General features: G+C 54.9%; 1 protein-coding gene across 10 annotated transcripts in view; it reads left to right on the top strand.

Moving 5' to 3' along the window:
- Positions 1-17363, top strand: part of IGSF21 (immunoglobin superfamily member 21) — a 242232-nt gene that overhangs the window by 100403 nt on the left and 124466 nt on the right. For all 10 annotated transcript variants that reach the window (XM_070600964.1, XM_070600972.1, XM_070600989.1 and 7 more), the window contains exon 2: positions 2247-2359. In XM_070600964.1, coding sequence (XP_070457065.1) covers positions 2336-2359 — 24 coding nt within the window. In that variant the 5' untranslated portion in view covers positions 2247-2335. The remainder of the gene's footprint in view (positions 1-2246; positions 2360-17363) is intronic.

Below are 17363 nucleotides of genomic sequence, written 5' to 3'. Positions count from 1 at the left end.
CTGGTCTTGAGCTCCTCAGCCATCTGGACTGATGATGCCCACTCTTAGCGGTACCTTCAAAGCTGAGATCTGCCAGAGAGGGCAGCTCCACTGGAAAAGTGAGCCAGGGGCTCAGCCCAAGGCTGGGACCGGGTCCTAGACTCCTGCCACGGCCCCCCAGTAACACACCGCCTCCTCCCCAGGGCTGGACGTGAAATGTCTGCTGGCTCTTTCCTCCTCTCCCATCATTAAAGAGGCTGTACAGAGCATGGGGGTCAAAATGGAACAGAAGGTCTGGGTTTGAACCCAAGCTCTGCCACTTACAGCTGTGTGCTCTTGGCAGGTTGCTTCACCTCTCTGTTTCTCCATGGAAAGTGAGGATAATATTTATTCCTCTCCCAGGATTGTCGTGCCAGTTGCATGAGTGAGTGTGTCTTAAGCACTGAGCCCAGCGGTGGCCTCAGAGTGGGTGCCATGGAAACAGGAGCCCTTGTTACCATTTCACACTCGGCTTGGCCTGCCTCAGGGTCCTTTCTCGATGGGGTTCATCCCCTTGTGGGTGGCCTCCTTGTTTGTCGTGGCTTGGGACCCAGCTGGGCTGGGGACTTCCCTGGTCAGCCAGGCTGGGCCAGGTTTCCCCTTTCCCCTCCCACAGCCCCCCACCTCCCTCCTACATCACCCTGGCCCACTGAGTGTGAACATGTGGTGAACCTGTCCCCCCACTGTGCGCTCCTGGAGAATGGGACTATGTTCAAGCCACCCTGCTTCCTGGATCCCAGCCCGGGGCCTACTCAGAGCAGGTGGCAGCAAACTTTGGGGCTGAATGAGTGAGGAAAGGACACAGAAGGTTTGCCTGTCCAGTTAGCTCCAGTTGCTGCTCTCATGGACCCCTTGGGCTCCCTGCACACCTGTCCTCTGGCCTAAGTTAGAGGCCGCCTAGGGGCAAGCCCCATTCCTTACCCCTCACCTGGGCACTGGGACCTGAAGCTCGGACCACGCAGGTCGAGTCTGACTCCAGCTTCCAAATTGATGCTTCCAAGGTTGATTCTTATTTGTTTTGTTTTTTTTTCTGGAGTGTTGTAACCATTAAGTTCCAGGCAGGGGTCAGGCCCCTGGGCTCGATCCGCTCAGGTTGCCTGCACAATTGAAATCCCCGAACCCATCCTGGCTAGTTTTCTCATTAAGACGATTGGACTGGATTGATCCATTAGATCAATGGCTGGACATCAGCTGGTGGGAAACAAAACAATGAGCCTGGACAATCGGCTCAAGAATGAGCTCCCCTGCCGAGCTGCAGTGGGCGCCCCGCCCCTTGGACTGGGGTTCTGGAGGCAGAGGAGTGGGTCGGAGGCCTGGCCAGGCTGGACTTTGGTGTGGAGGTAGCAGTGCTCCCCAGGGGTGGCTGCAGGGCAAGAGTCCCAGCTCCTGGGGGCTGGGAGGTTTTCCCAGGGGCAGCTGGGGGCGAGCGGCATCATCTGGGCATTGCAGAGGTTTGAGACCCCTTTCCAGGCAGCTGGCCCACCCTTCCCCTCTCCCTCCACTACCATCACCAGTGCCATGGCCAAGGGGGGAACTACGTCTCCCTCTGGGTGGCAGGGTGTGTGTGATGGGAGATTTGGGGGGTTCAGGAAGCAAGCAACAGTATCTCAGGGTTCTCTTCCCTTCTTCTCTCCGGGAGTAATTTGGTTATGAGGCTGGGAGTGGAGGGGTCTGGGCACCTGGAATGCCATATCCCAATGTGGGCTTCACGCGACCCTGGCTGCATAGGCTCCTGGTGGGGTTTGAGGGATGGCCAAGGGGCCGATGGTCAGGGAGGTTTGGAAACACTAGCTCAAAGGCATTTCAGTGAGTTCCTTTCCTGCAGGGCTTACTCACCCACGAATGTCGCGACTCTCTAAAGGGGGGTTGGAGGGGCCGTGTTTGACCACAGGCCCGTTTCTCTGGGATATCCTGTAGAAATACATCGGGGCACTTCCTCCAAGTGCCAGCAGGTCCTATTTTCATGGGAAAATTCCTCCCAAGAAATGTTTTCAGGTTGGAGGGCAACGTGGGAGCCAAAGAGCTTCCCAGAGAGGCAGACGTCAATGGGAAGGAAGAAGAGGTCAACGGAGCCCCACTCAGGCCCACAGCCACCCATCACGCAGACTACCGCGTGAACAGCGCCCCCCACGGTTGCGTCCACTCTCTCCCCCACCCCGCCCCGATCAGCCCCACCCTGCTCCTGATCAGCTCGTGCCCTCACTGTCCCTTTCTCCTTTCTTCCACAGCCTACTTGACTGTCAACATTGAGCCCCTCCCACCCGTGGTGGCCGGAGACGCCGTGACCTTGAAGTGTAACTTCAAGACGGATGGTCGCATGCGTGAGATCGTGTGGTACCGGGTAAGTTGCTGCCACTGTCCCCTCTGCGCCCACGGCCAGGGCTGAGGGTGAAGTCCCCAGACCACCTCTGGAGACCCTCACAGGCTTGGCTATGGCCTCAGCCCTAACCCAGACCCCAGCTGCCCTGTGCCCTCTGCCGGGTCCCTGTCTTCTGCCGAAACCTCCTCAAAGTCCGCTTTGCCCAGCCTTGTGTTCTGCCCTCAGAATCTATCTTGTTCTTTGTGTCCCTGACGTGACCCTGTGCTCAGAAAGCCCCACTAGTACCAAATATGAGTCACTAAGGACCCTGCGGACCCTACAGCAGTGTCCCAACGAAGGAATGTGGAAGGATGGCATTTTGGGTGTAGTCTTTGGGTCGTGTTTTTGGTAGGGGAGAGAGAAGGACAGGACAGCCTCCTACCTTCTTCAAAACCAGATTACGGAGAAAGCCTGCCTCCTATTCTATTGCGTATAGGGCTAGTCCTGGCCTGACACCCTGAGTTTAGGGCTGAGGTGCGATGTTGTTAGAGATGTGCAGATGCCCACCTGCCCAGGGCCCAGGTGTTGGCAATAGGAGGACCAGCTGTGGGTCTTAGGCACAAGCGTTGGCCTTTTCAGCCACTGATGGAAACCTTCGTGTGTCTGGACCGAGCATCCCAGCCTGGTCTCCCTTTGCCACAAGGGAGTGGAAGGTGGCCAGGCTCAGAAGAAGGTCCAGTTGTCTCTGACGTTCTTCTTGCAATCCTGTGCTCAAGTCTGCACAGCACAAGGTACCGCCATGTGGGGAATGGGGTAGGCGGAGAGCTCCCCTTCCCTGATGTAAAACAGGGGCTGGCAAGATTATTCCGAGAGGCCCAGATAGTAAATATTTCCCTCTCTGGGGACCATATGCTCCTTGTGGCAACTACTCAGCTCCGCTGTTGTAGGTGGGAAAACAGCCACAGACAGTGTGTCAGAGGAAGGGCGTGGCCGGGTTCCAGTAAAACTTTATTCAAGGGTGCCGAAACTCAAATCTCCTATAATTTTTATGTGTCGCAAAATGTTCTTCTTCTTTATTTTTTTCAACCGTTAGAAAAGGTGAAACATCATCCTTGGCTCGTAGGTCGTACAAAACCAGGCTGTGGGCTGACTGGTCCACTGGCCATGGTTTGCCAACCCCTGATCGAAAACAACACTTCTCTAACCCTTGCAAGCTGCGTCCCCCTTTCTTCAGACGAAACCAATGGATGACGCAGTCAAACGGAGCTGCTCTGGATGGAGGGTGGAGGAGAGGGGTGGGGGACGGGGCGGGCACAGCCTCGTGATCCTGGCACTGACTCCTTTTCTCCTTCATGCTGTACCACATCCGCGTGCTGTGCATGGAAACCCGGGGTCACAGGGCCGCGCTGGGGCACACTCACCATTCGCAGGCTTGGCTCAGAGCTGCACTCCTCAATCTCCTTCTCGCTCTTGGTCCAGACTTGCTTTGAACCACCCTGTCCTTGCTGTTGTCTTGCATTCTTGGTCTTGGAGTCAGCATTTGCTGGTTGTCGCGGCTATTTCATTGGCTGTGACCTGAGCTCCTTTTAACCCAAATCTTTGTCCTCCATCTTAGTATGGTAGCCCCTCCCCCTTAGAATCAGCTCTAGGGTCCTCCACCCCAGCTCTTGTGGCAGTCTGTGACACCGCAGGTGTGGACCTAACATTTGGCACCCCGCGGGGCCCCAGCTTTAGATGAGGTTTCTATCCTGGATAGATCAGCGGGCCTAGAGGAAGTCAAGGCATATGTTAAATAGTGCCACGAACTGAATCCTAAGAGACGTATTTACATGATATGGGAATTGCTTGGCTGACACACGCTGTGAGCCTCTCATTAGCACCTGGCAGGAGGACGGGGCTGAAGTAACTCCAGCTCACTGCTGACGATGCGGCCGCGTCTCCCTCTACCATCCGTAGATGGGATGGGAGTGAGGGGTGGTGAAGGGCGTGCCCCGCTGGCAGAGAGAAATATGGGGACCCAACGGTAACAGTGAGTGGGGGTGAAGGTGGGAGGGAGCTTGGAGACGGGAAAATGCTGGTGGCACTTCATTGCCTTCCCAGCCCTTGGAGCAAATATTCTCTCCTGTGTTTGAAATCGAATGTTACCGCATCCGTGGTAAAAATCTTTCTGCAGAGGTGGCTGCCAGGCAACGCCAGTGCCAGGCCCAGATAGGAAACCAGGAGCAGGCCTCCATGTGGTCAACGCTGCGCTCTCTGAAGATGGGGGACAGGGCTGGCGCAGGAGGACAATGCCAGGCTTCCAATTCAGAGGGACACTTTCCCTCCCTTTTCTACCCCGGAAGCTGAGAACTCCCCTTCAGCCGCCCACCCCATCTCTCTCCATCCTAGCCTGCCATCACATTAATTGCTTTAAAACTCAGCTAGTACATCTCTTAGGGTGTCAGGCCCTGCATGACGGGCCATGGAAGGCTGCACTAATTAATTTATTTTATTTCATTTCACATCCTTCAACTGAGGGCTTCTGGAGCAGGGGTATGCAGATGTATGCAAATTGCATGCAAATTGCCCACCGGAGCCAAATACTTGGGTCCTTTTGCTTCTGTAGCTGGACTGAGGGAGCAGCTCAGCTGACTTGGGGCTCTCCTTGGGACCTGGGGAGCCTCGCGTGCCTGTCTATGGGCAGGAGGGAATTCCTGGGAAGTGACTCCATGCTGCCAGTTCTCTCTTTGCCTGCTGTCACTCTGTTCTTCCCTCCCCATGGCCTCTTTTCCCAAGGAGCCAGCTGAACGGAGAGAGATAAGCGCTTACCAAGATGGGGGCTCCTGAAGCCAAGGCTGGGGCAGGGTTTCTGGAGGTGGTGGGAGAAGCAGCTACAGGAGCCCCAGGCTCCTTGCTCAGCCAGATGCCCCCCCCCCACCCCGCAAGACTAACCCCCTGGCTTCATCTCCCCATCTCCGTGTCCCTGCGGCCGCCCCCCCGAACAAGGAGCTGCCAGCATTGTTTGTTTTCTGTATGTGTGCTGGCGTCCCCGCTTCCTTCACCCATCCTCCGTGAATGAGCTCACAGAGCCTGGCTTGGAAGGAGATGAATAGGGTACACAGGCCCAGCCAGGGCTGTGTCTCCAATCCATTTAGAAGGGAAAAGCAGGGCATTGTGATGAGGCTGCCTCTGCCCGTTCAGCCCAGGGGGCACAAAATGGCCCAAAACCTGTGTAAAGCGCAGCGGCCGCCCCTCTGGTCCCAAAGACATCATCTTAGCAGTGGGGTCATCCTGAGCTTTTGGAAACTAGTGAATGGACTGGATTCTTTGGATAGATTGGGGGAGCTGATGAAATTGTCTGAAGCCAAGGGGATCACCCCTTGGGGTTAACGAGACCTCTGGCTGGACATTTGGGAAGGTCTTGCCTTGTGGATCCCTTAGGGGTGAGGTGGGGGCCTGTGCTGGGAGGAGCTGGCCAGGCCTGTGCCTTGGACACTCTGCCCCTGGGTCTGGCCAATTTGCAGAAGAAGATGCCAAAACTAGAGAAAAGACTCAAGAAAGTGTATGTGATCCGAGCCCCTGGGTCCGTGCTGTCCGATATGGCAGCCACTAGTCACATGTGGCTATTTAAATTTAATTAAATCAAATTAAAATACCAATCCTTCTCCTCAGTCAGACTAGCCACTTTTCAGGAGCTCACTGGCCACCTATAGTTAGTGGTACCATTTTGGGCAGAGTACCGGGCATAGAACCTCCCTGCCCTCCCAGAAAGTTCTACTGGGCGGCCTGCTATAGGTATTTGAAAGTTTTTTTCTGTGGCCTCTGGAATATACTGTGCTTTCCTGACAAGGAATATCAGGGACCTCTCACCGAGCCAGCTTTCCAGGCAAACTCACTGTAAAGTGAATTTCAGAAAAACAAATTTTATTTGTTTTGTAACCTGCCATCGTTAGATTGTGGGGGGTGGGAGGTTGGAAAGGCGTCATCATTCTCAAAAGGCTTTTTTGAAAACATAGAGAAGTTGTCAAGAGATTTGCCAGGCCCCTAAGATGCTGGGTATCATAGTTGTCTATCGAAGGCCAGTTCAACTCCAGGATGCCTCACAGCCTTTTTACCTTCTCCCCATATTCTCCTCACTCCTGCCTGGGTTTCTCTCACCAGATTTGAGTTTCCAAGTCTCTGTCATCACAGCTCAGGCACATAGCTTTCTTTTTTTTCCTGGAAATACATAGTGGCTAATAGAGTAGAGGTGCAATTCCACACTTGGCCAGTAGGAGGCTGTCGTCTAACAACCAAACTACCCTAGCGTCAAACTCAGGACCTAGTTCTAGAAAATGAATGATAAATAATATCCTTTAGTTAATCATTTCTGTGCATTTACGCCTACAACTGGGGGCTCATTTAGTAATGCTGCTAATACTAATGTGGGTGGTTAACATAACTGAGCCTTTACTCAGGCTGGGCGCTGGGTCAAATGCTTTATGTACAAGGCTACATTGCATTTCATGTTGGCACTCTGAGGTGGCTGCTGTTGTTAAGCTTATTTTTCAGATGAAGAAACTGAGGCCATCCAAAGAGACTATGTCTCAGCTCATTTTGCCTTCTTTGACTTCTCCAGAAAGTTCTAGACACTCTCTCCTCCGTGATTCCCCTTTGTGGGTCTCTGCTGCAGCTCTTACCTCATCGTGTCGAAACGCCTGTCTGTCCAGTGGGCCGTGAGCATCTCAAGCACGAAAGCTGCATCTTTTCCTTGCTGTATCTGCAACGCCTACTGCAAAGTCACTCCAGTGAATGCTTAAGTGAACGAACGGGAGAGCTGTGAACACAAACGCGTGTGCATGTTTTGACAGGTGGGGCTGCATAGCCCACTTCTGTCTCAGGTGGGCATGTGCGCACAGCTGATGGTATCTGTCTGTTTGTGGGGGAGTGAGGGTCTCTGTATACTCAGGGGGCTTGGTGAAGTGTGGAGAAACAGGAACATTTCTTGTTAGGGGACACTGACTAAACTCATTTAGTTGGAGGTCACCTGCCCAGCAGACAAAGCCAGAGGTCTGTGTATATCATAGAAATCCATTAACAGCCACAGAGAATCATGGGAATTTAACTTTTCACAGCAGTTTTTATCATGTCTTCTTTGTTTTGCGTCTTTCCTTCGCAATTTGTTCCCAAGAGCTGCGCTGGGCCCAGGTTACAAGGCCACAGAAAAGAGAGCCACGGAGTGAGATAGAGAGAGAGGAGATCCACAGACAGCGATAACGCCCCTACTTTCAGGAGCCCCTTATCTCGCCTCTTTCACCTTGCGGGGCACGTGAGCCTCGTGCTTGTTTGTGGTGTAGATGCCTCTATGATGCCGCCTGGCTAGGGGGAGCTCCCCTCTGCAGTGAGGGTTTACGGCTGCTCTGGACCATTAGAGAAAGGATTGACCCAGAGGCTGGGAGGGGTAAGGGAGAAAGAGAGGGCTTAGGCATCAGAATACCTGTCTATGAGTTTGGAGTATGTGCCTTGGGCAGTGACCTAACCCTTCTGCGTTTAAAAACCTCATGTGAAATCGGACAGGACAACACCGACATTGTAGACCGACGTGAGACGTCTGCAACCCAACAAGCCATGTCTGGCTCACTGTGGCACCTGTTCCATAAATGGTAGCCATTGGCCGGTCATGTCTCTTGGTACTTAAGGGACCCAGAAAGGGGAAACTACAAAACAAGAGTGGAAGTTGTTTGGGAAGATCACCAACATCAGATTCCTTGAATTTCATCCTACGTTCCCAAGGCGGACAGGCAGAGACAACATTTTAAGCCGGTACACTCTTTGTTCCTGTGTGGTTATGCTGGTGAACTCACTGGATTTCAATTCCTGGAAATATCGTCACATGGCTAAGCCGTTTCAGTGGATCTTAGCTCTCTCTGAAGCAAGGAGTTCTTTCAAAATGGTTTACGGACATTGGCTCTCTCTTAGTTGCAGTCCTTGACAATCTTTTCTTGTCTGAAACAAAAGAGAAAGTGATGATCATAAGGGGACATTACAGTCCAGTGGCGTCATAAGGCTAAGAAGGCAGGTATACTCTTGGTGATGAGCAGAGACCGGGGCCCACGTCCTGGAGAACTGGGCTGGACCGCCCCTTTCACCCCTCTGGCTTAGAGCCCAGCCTGGAAACCACTCACGCTGGCCGCTCCTTGTTACTCTCCTAAGTCCACATCCTGATTGTGAGCTCACAGATCTTACAGCTTCAAGATCTGGAGGAGGAAGGGAGTGAGGAAGACAAGAGACCTTGGCACGGAGGTCCACGCTGGTCCAAGCTGCCTCGTCGAGGCCTCCATCCTCTGCCCCTGGCCTCGCAAAGGGGCAGACACTCTCTGATGAGGAATATCCCATGCCCAGTCTCATCACAGCAGACACATAAGAGGAAAGAGAGAACCCGAGAGAGAGGGCCCATGAAAGGCAAGCTGATTGTGGAATAAATGTAATGACATGTAAAGAGGAAATCAGAACCAGCTTACAAGTCTAGTTCCGTTGCGATGCTTTTACTCCACCCTCCGCCTTAGGTCGTGTCCATCCCAGATCCACATATCACACAGCTCCTCCTTCTGGGGGTGGAGTAACGGGAGAAACCTTGGGCTCCCCTCAGAGATCAGAGTGTGGATCGCAATTATTGTGGCCCCGATCCTTGGTCTTCAATGGAACTTTGGTTGTAAAGGGTCAGGAGTTGCCCGCTCTGACTGCCCCTTACAGCTTTCAGAGGCGCCTGTAGAAACATACTGATGGCTGAGCCTCATTCTACAGTTATCGGACCAGAATCTCCAGGATCAGACCTCGGGGCATTTGTACTTCTAACCAGCTCTCCAGGTGATTGTACAGCACTTGGCCCAGCCAGGGACCACGTTCTGGCATTTGGGGGACTCTGACAGAGGGAGCTGCTCCATTCATTCATTCAACATCAATTCAGCACCTAGGTACTGAGCTGGATGGTCGTAGGCACTAGGGGCCCGTCAAGGAAGATCCCAAAATCTCGTGGTTTACCTTGGGGGAGGAGCTAAACAGATGAGCAAGAAAAAGACCAGGTAATGATGAGGGCGGTGCCTGTAACTAACACAGGCTGATGGGCTAGGAAGGGATGGTCAGGAAATACTCTCATTTAAGCCGAGATCTCAAAGGCAACGAGGAGCCTGCCATGCCAAGGGCAGGAGATGGAGCACCCCAGGCAGAGAGAGGAGCCAACGCAAAGGGCCCATGTTGGGAACAAGCTTTGCATGTTCAAAGAACCAAAAGAGAGCCCCCTGCGTGGCCGGAATGTAGCCAGGGAGGGGGAGAGTGAAGAGAGGAAGCGAGACAGGTGGGGAGGACCGCTCACGCCGGGCCTCGTGCTCCGGGGACCTGGGGCTCTGGCGTCACTCTAAGGGCAGCAGGGGATTGTGGAGGGTTTTCAGCAGGGGCGTCACAGGATCTGGTTGACTTTATTAAAAGGTCACTTGAGGGTGGAGAATGGGCTGTAGGAGAGGCAAGACTGGAAGCAGAGACCACCCTGGAGGTTATCGTAACAGTTCAGGCGGGAGGCAACAGTGGCTTGGGTGAGGAGCAGGAGGCGGTAGTGGAGGTGACGGGAGGGCAAAGAATTCTGCTGTGACTTGCGGCAGCTTCTGAAGGGCTTGCTAACACTGGGAGGGATGAGGGGACGGAAGACTCAGAACGACTCTTGCCTTTCAGGCTTGAGCAGCCAGGTGTGGGGGGACGACGCTGTTTCCTGAGACTGGGAGGGAGGCGGGAGGAGAATGGCGGGAGGGATCCTCTGTCAGTCATGGGAGGTTTCGGGTGCCTCTTAGACACGGCAAGGGAGCTGTCAGAGCAGCAGCAGAGGCTGCAAGTCTGGAATTCTGGGCAGAGGTCAGGCCTGGAGATTTATACCTGGGGGTCATCCGAGCATGTGGATCTAAAGCCACAGGCCTGGATGCGATGACCTGGGCAGGGCGGCAAGGGAAGGGCACCCAGTGCTGGACCCTGGGGCACTCAAGATTTAGAGATAGAAAAGTAGACCAGCCAAGAGACTGATGGAGCAGCCAGCAGGATGTGAAGGACGCTAGGAGAGTGGGGTGTCCCAGATCCCAAGGAGGCTGGTCAGCTGTGTCCGATTCTGCAGCAAGGTGACTTAAGATGAGAAGAGAGAAATGACCATGAATTTGGCGACATGGAGCCCAGTGGAGACCTGGATAAGAGCTACCTCTGTGGGGTTAGTGGAGGCAAAAACCTGGCTAGAGTGGGTTGAGGAGAGCACTGAGACCAGCTGTGGCGTGGCCTTGAGGTTTGGACTATTAAAGGGATCCGACGTTGAACTTCTGGAGAAGCCTTTGCAGATAACGTAAAGACATGATTGCTTCTGTGTGGTCCATCTGGGTTTGCACGGCCATCATAAGCTACCAAGTACATTATCTGCTCCAAACTACCCCCTCCTTACAATCTGGAACCGGCGGCAGCCTTGCTCTCCTCCTCGAGAATGTGCAAGTGGCTTTCCAGAGACTTTAGGGGGTTCTAGAGTGATTAAGAAATGCATCTGGTATTTGGAGGAGAGACCCCAGTGCTACCATCGGTTAACTCAGTGGCCTTTGGACAATGACAGCCATTCACACAACCTGCTCGGTCCTGGGGCTGGAGACACAAAGAAGGAGGTGGACGCACTTCCCTCTCAGGCAGAGCGTCCAGACCAGCCAGGCATCACCGAGTTACAAAGATCTGCTTCCTCATCTGGCCGACGGGCTTGACTGAGTCCCCCAAGCATCTCACAGGGGCCCGTGTGAGACAAAGGAGACATCTGCAGACCAGCTGTTTCCATCACCCACGGCGCAGGGCAAATAGGTTTCGCTTTTGTGACCTCATCCTGTCTTTCCCGCGGGGCCAGATCTCACTCATTCTCCCCTCTGTGGAGCCTCTGGCCTCGCTCACCAAGACGGGACTCAGAGAGCCTCTGGCTGTGTCCCCCCGGCGTTTTGTCCCTGCTTCCATTAGAGAGATGCCACCAGGCACCTTAGCTATCCGGCTCGTCCTGGTGTCTGTGGCTGAGTTTTATTTATCTGGTTCTCTATATGTGCCATGGTGCCGGCAGGCCCCGGACCAGGGGCTTTACATGGAGTCTCTGGATCCTTAGAGAGTACGTGCGTGGCCTTCTGGGGGTGCTTGGAACCCCAGAAAGTATGCCAACATGTTGTGTGTGTCTTTGGAGGGAAAGGACTGAATGTTCTCGAAGGGGCCTGTGACACCCCCTGAAGAGCTCAGGAACAGCAGCAGTGCGTGTCCGGGTGTTTGCTGAATGGGGGCAAATGTGAATATGAAATGCACGGGGCGTCATTAACTCCACCCGTGGGTCATCGCGGTCCACACTCACGATGGATCTGGGAGGCCCAGGGGCTACGAGGCCACATCAGGAAGCCTGGGGTCCAGGAGCATCCTGGGGACCTGGGGGCAGGGGTGCTGCCGTGGGCCCAAGATGGGAAGAGTGGCCGGGGTGGGGCTCAGTCCAGACGCCACAGGCCAGTCGCCTGTTTTTGTGCGTAGATGCCTTTGGATGGGAAAAGGAGATACGATGGGAAGAAAGGAGAGGCTCGCTCTGAGAGAGCACGTCACCGCTCTCCCTGGTGCCAGGGGAGGTGTTTTGACCAGAGAAATCCATTCTCTTTGCGGGATTAAGATTAGGTTTCTGATATTGACAATGAGACCGTTTCTCTGCCCAGACGCTTTCGTATGGGGCTGATAAGAGCTCTTGGCTCCCAAACTGTTGAGAGGGGGTGCCAGCATTGGTGTGGACACCCAAATAACAAGACATTGTACTGGGCCACACATGGACTCCTCCAGGAAGCAGCTCTCCCATTGGATGGTTGTGACAGACCCAGTAGACTGGCAGATCCATGTTGGACGTGCTGATGACTGGCTCACTCTGGGGAAATTTTCCTCAGTTACCAAGTGCACAGAGTAGGGACCTGGGGACTAAACATCCTGCTGTGTGACCTTGAGCAAATAACTTCCCCTCTCTGAGCCTCAGGATTGTCATCAGTGAAATAAAAGGGTAGATTGAGATGGTCTCTACAGAATGTGCTGTTTCCTTCCCACCTTGCAACCAACCTCTCTCCTCCTTTCCTTTCCTGTAGAGGCCCCTGGGGTGGGGAAAGAGGCTGGCGCTTACAGGTCAGGGCGTCCCCCAGCGTGAGGCTTGGACAATTCTTCATCAGGGCTGGAGATCCTGGCCTGAGCTGCTGTTGGGGCTTCGGAGCCAGTGGACTCCAGAGCCACGTTAAGCCCAGAGTGGGTTTCCAGCAGACTCTGCCTGACTTAGTCCTGCGGGGTTTGAGCGACAGGGGGGCTGACTTAACTCGTCAGGAAGGGTTAAGGTGAATTTCCGCTCCGGCACGCCAACAGAGTAAGATAATGTGACTGAAATGAAGGGTGCTTCCCAGAAGACCGGCTTGGGGTCCCCTCCCTCCTACGTCCCTCCTCCTCTCCCCATCTTTTCCGTGTTGGATGTGCAGTCCGCGTGTGAAGGGTGACTGTGTCCTCTTACTGGGAGACTCAGAGATGCCCTGGATCACGGATGCCCAGAGATGCACAGTCTCCCCGTGGTAGACAGGCGCAGCCTGGCGCCCTTCCAAAACACACATCTGATTGTCCTCATAAGAGCTCCCGGTCATCCTAAGGACCAAGTTCAAGGTCATCGACCCAGCATGCAAGGTCCTTCTTGATTCAGGTTCCGATGACTGATTTCTCCAGCCTCGCTTCCTGCCACGTTCCCACAGGGACCCACCGCTCGAATCCCGTGGCCTGTGTGCAGTTCTCAGAACGTGCCTGTGCTCCCTCCCAACTCTGCCCCGACATGCAGGCTGCTTCCTCTGCCTGCGATGCCCCGCCACCCCCCCAATCTGGCAAACTCCGACTTGCCCTCAGAGGCTCAGCCGCAGTGTCACCCCCAGAGACCTCTCCTCGTCCTTTTCCACCTTCCGTCTTCTTCCCCATGCAACTGCCATGACCCAGGCCACGTGAGGTTCTCACAATGCTCAGAAGTCTGCTCTACGGCTTAACGCACTGGACTCACATGTTCATTTCGGCCACAGATGCTTCTTGGGCACCTACTATGTGCCCAGCATGGAAATAGAGCACTGAAGAAGAGCAACGTGGCCTTGTTCTTCTGGAGCTTGTAGTTAAGCAGAGGAAATAGGTATTACATAAAAGACTGTCAAACACATGCTTCTTTGAAATTGTGGGGACTGCCCCCAAAAGGGACAGGTATCTGCTAGCCGAGCACTCACAACAAGAGGATGGGTTGTAATAGTTGAGAGTCTCTCTTCCATTGTTGGCAAGGACCAGATGTCCTGTTTGTCTTTGTATCTGAGAGACAGCGTAGAGAATGAATGAATGAATGAATGAATGAATGAATAGCTTATATGGTTCTGAGGGACACGGAAGTAAGCTCTTACTTGAGGAGGTAAAGAATTTTCTCACAATTAGAGCTTCTCAGCAATGCTGGGCTGCTTGGGGACTGGTGAATTCTCTGTGCCTGGAGTGTCTCAGTGAATCTTAGGGCGGCCGCCCGTCAGAATGTAACGAGGCCCCTCGGCTTCCTGGGCAGGTGCACGCAGAGTGGGATGACGCCGTCCAAGTCAGCTCTGGAAGTCTCTGCCACATCAAATCCAGCTGCCCAGAGACGATGTCATGACAAGGTACGGATGGAGCGTCAGCCAAACCAGCTTGTTCACACACCAAGTGTAGGACACCAGGCGTCACCTGGAAAGTTCTAGATTCCCCAGGAGAGGGGAGATTGGGAATGTTCTGGGAATCCGACTCATGTGGGTGCCCCACCCTTGAGTGAACCGGCGAGGAGGTAAGGCCACAGACACCTGGGAGCCGAGAGGCGGGGGAGAAAGAAGGAAGTGGGTGAGACCGGACCCAGAAGGCCTTGTACACACGTCTGTCCCTGTCACCCTGAGAAGCCTCCCCGTGGTTCTCGGGATAAAGACCAAAAGCCCCCCACGGCCCTGCGGAGTCGGGTCCCCACCTGCCTCTCGAGGCCCGTCTGCCTGGGTGCTCCCAAGAAGGGAGCAGCCGCGGGCCTTTGGAGGCCTCAGAGAGCCAGGGCGCAGGAGGAGGAAAGACGGCGAGAGCAGAGAGGGCCCAGCTGGTGAGCCCATTCTTCTCGCTTCCGAGCCGCAGAAACGGTTCGGGGGGTTCAGAACTGGCTCAAAGTTGTGCTGCTGCAGTGGGACCGGGTCAGGCTTGGAACCCGGCAGTCTGACTCCAGAGCGGTGCTCCATGGAAGGCCGTGCCGACCACGCTGGGGGTGAAGGGATTTCCCCCGAGAGACGGGCAAGCCGAGGGCTGGGCCGGGGAGGGGAGGAGCCCCTCTGGCTTGGGGAGCCTCTCTCTTCCTCGTCCTCATCGTTAAGGCCGTGGCTGTGGTGTGGCTCAGGCGCTGTGTCAGGGACGTTACAAAACCACCTCCTTGAATCCTCACGGAATTTGATGCTGGTACTATTGTCTGTTTCAGAGTTGGGGACACTGAAGCCCAGAGAGGTTAAGTAACTGGCCCCAAGCCTCACAGACAGACAGGTGGAGCAGGGTTTGTACACCAGCCCGTCTGACTTCCCCTTACAGCCCAACCATCTCTGTGTCCTCACAGAACGGACAGGGGCCTTCCGGGTTCCCCCTGGGAAGCTCCACAGCCTCTGCCACGGGGATGGGGCGGCAAGGGCTGGTGGGGCTGGGCGGGGAGCGTTGTGGGTTGGGCTGCTTCGGGCTGACCCCGTCATCCCACAGCTGCAGCCGCCTGTCTGCAGGGGCGGCGTCACAGACCCACACGGAGGCTGTCAGCGTCAAAGCAGGACCTGAGGGAAAACACAGCCTCTGCCCGCGGAGATGACACAGGCAGCGCTGTTCACCCAGCCCGAGACAAATGCACAGAATAGACAGCTGGAAGGGACAGGGCCCTCCCCCGCGGCCCCCTCACGTGCGCCTCTCGAGGGCGCTGCCCATGCTCCTTCGCTGAGTGTTAGAGAACGTTTGGTGACGCCACCCAGAGCCGGGTCCTCTTGGAATCTGGGCGCACGGCCCTCAGGGATCCCGATGGTGAGGGAGACGGGTGGCCTGGGTTAGTGAAAGCTGAAATTGGAGACTGTCCTTCAAGAAGTGAAGTTTTATCATTATTATTGTTATTTGGGCAGGCGATAGAGTAACTCAAATGAGTCTGAACAAGTGTTGTCAAGTAGTGGTTCTTGGGGGACTGCTTTAATGGTTATAATAATCATTTTAATTGGCGCATTAATCGTATGTGAGCAGGTGCTTCCAAAATAATCGAGGGTGTTGGAAAGCTGTTTATTTCCTTAAGAGGTTTCCACATCCCCCTTAACCCTGTTTACTCTGAACATGAAATCCGCAAGGCCAGGGCTTTGGAGGCCGAGAGACGTGGAGCCTGTCTGCGTTGGTGGGCGCTGAATTAGCCAGGCTCCAGTTCATTCCTTAGCATCTAGAACTTACTCCTATAGGAAACCTGGGCAGGGCTCTGGGGTACCACTCGGAGACGCCGGCCCTGACTGGCGGGCTGCTGGGAGAGACAGGGTGTCGCAGAGGCACAGAGAGGAGCCCCAGCCAGTCTGGAGCTGTTCCGGAATGAGCAGGGGCCAGGGCACGGCGAGCAGAGGCAAGCGCGGGTGCAGAGGCCCAGAGGTGGCCCATGGAGATCCCAACAGGCGCTCGGTGAAGGGTGAGAAAAGGACGGGGGCAGGAGGCGGCTGAGGGCAATCAAGACGCAAGCGGAACACGCCGTGTCTGGGGTTCCATGTGATGGAGGTTGGATTACATCCACGGGGAGCATTCGAAGGATCTTAAGCAAAAGAGCAGCAGCATCCAATTTACCAGTCTCTGGACCCCTCCCCAGAGTGGCTGATAAGCATCTTAGACTTGACGTGGCCAAAGCAAAAATGCTGTATTTCTCCTCCAAACCTGTTCCTCCCTATCGTCCCCATCTCAGTAAATGGCGCCATCCTCCTCCTGCTTCCTTAAGCCACAAACCTAGGGATCTTTCCTGTCTCCTCCCTCCTTTGTGCCCACCCCACCCTACAGGCTTCCGTCTAGTCAACCCTCAAAAACACGCCCTGAATCCACCTGCTGCTTCTCATCTCTTGGCCACCATCTCTCGGAAGCCTCCGTCACCACCTAGACTGGGCAGCCTCCTAATGGCACTCCCGGCTCCCACTCTTGTCCTCACTCATCCCTAATCCAGCGTCCACGCAGCCACCAGAATGAGCTCTTAGAAACAGGACCAGGTCAAGTCATTCTTAGCTTGGCCGAATACTTTATAATAACCCCCTGAGCGCCGCTCTGGCCCCGCCCCTCCCTGAGCTCTCCTCTCCTCTGCCTCCCCGACCCCCGCCTCGCTGGCCTTCCCTAAACACGCCCCAAGTCCACTGTGCTGAGTCCAAGCTGACCCGACCGATTCCCAGTGTGCAGGACCCTGTGTCTGGTGACGTCTCAAAGAGGAGCAGCCTGTGCCCCAAGGAGTCTGGACCAGAGGCGAAGAGGCCGCTTAGCAAAAGGGATGCTGGAGGCAGAAAGATCTGAGTTAGTTCCAGCTCTGTCTGCCTCCTCCTCCTCCCAGGACTCTCACCCTCCAGTGTCTGTGAAATGGGCTGGTGATGACAGCACCGACCGGGGGAGGGCAGTGTGAGCGGCCGTGCAGCCCCGTCTGCCCGGAACAGTCCAGACTGTGGTTGTTAACGGAGGGTAAATGCTAGGAGCGCCCCTCTCACAGTCTCACAAGCATCCCAGTCTGGATGACAAATCTCACTGTTGCCGGTTCAGTGTGTGGGATGCCCCTCGCATGTGTTAGCTCTGGGGATGCCACTCTGGTTCTCCGCGAACACAGGCTATGGGACAGATTCAAGGGCAGCGCTCCGTCCGTTGCCAGCAGTCCTATAAAACTCAGAGTAATGGCAGGAAGGAGGGAGGGGCCCCCGCCCCCTGGGTTGAGGGAAGGCTGGCTTGGACTTCCCCTCCCTCACCGTCTCCAGGGCAGACAATGCGATCCCGCAGGGCTGTG

Source organism: Equus przewalskii, chromosome 2, assembly GCF_037783145.1.
Source record: "Equus przewalskii isolate Varuska chromosome 2, EquPr2, whole genome shotgun sequence".
NCBI lineage: Eukaryota > Metazoa > Chordata > Mammalia > Perissodactyla > Equidae > Equus > Equus przewalskii.
This window is presented reverse-complemented; position numbering and strand designations above follow the sequence as displayed.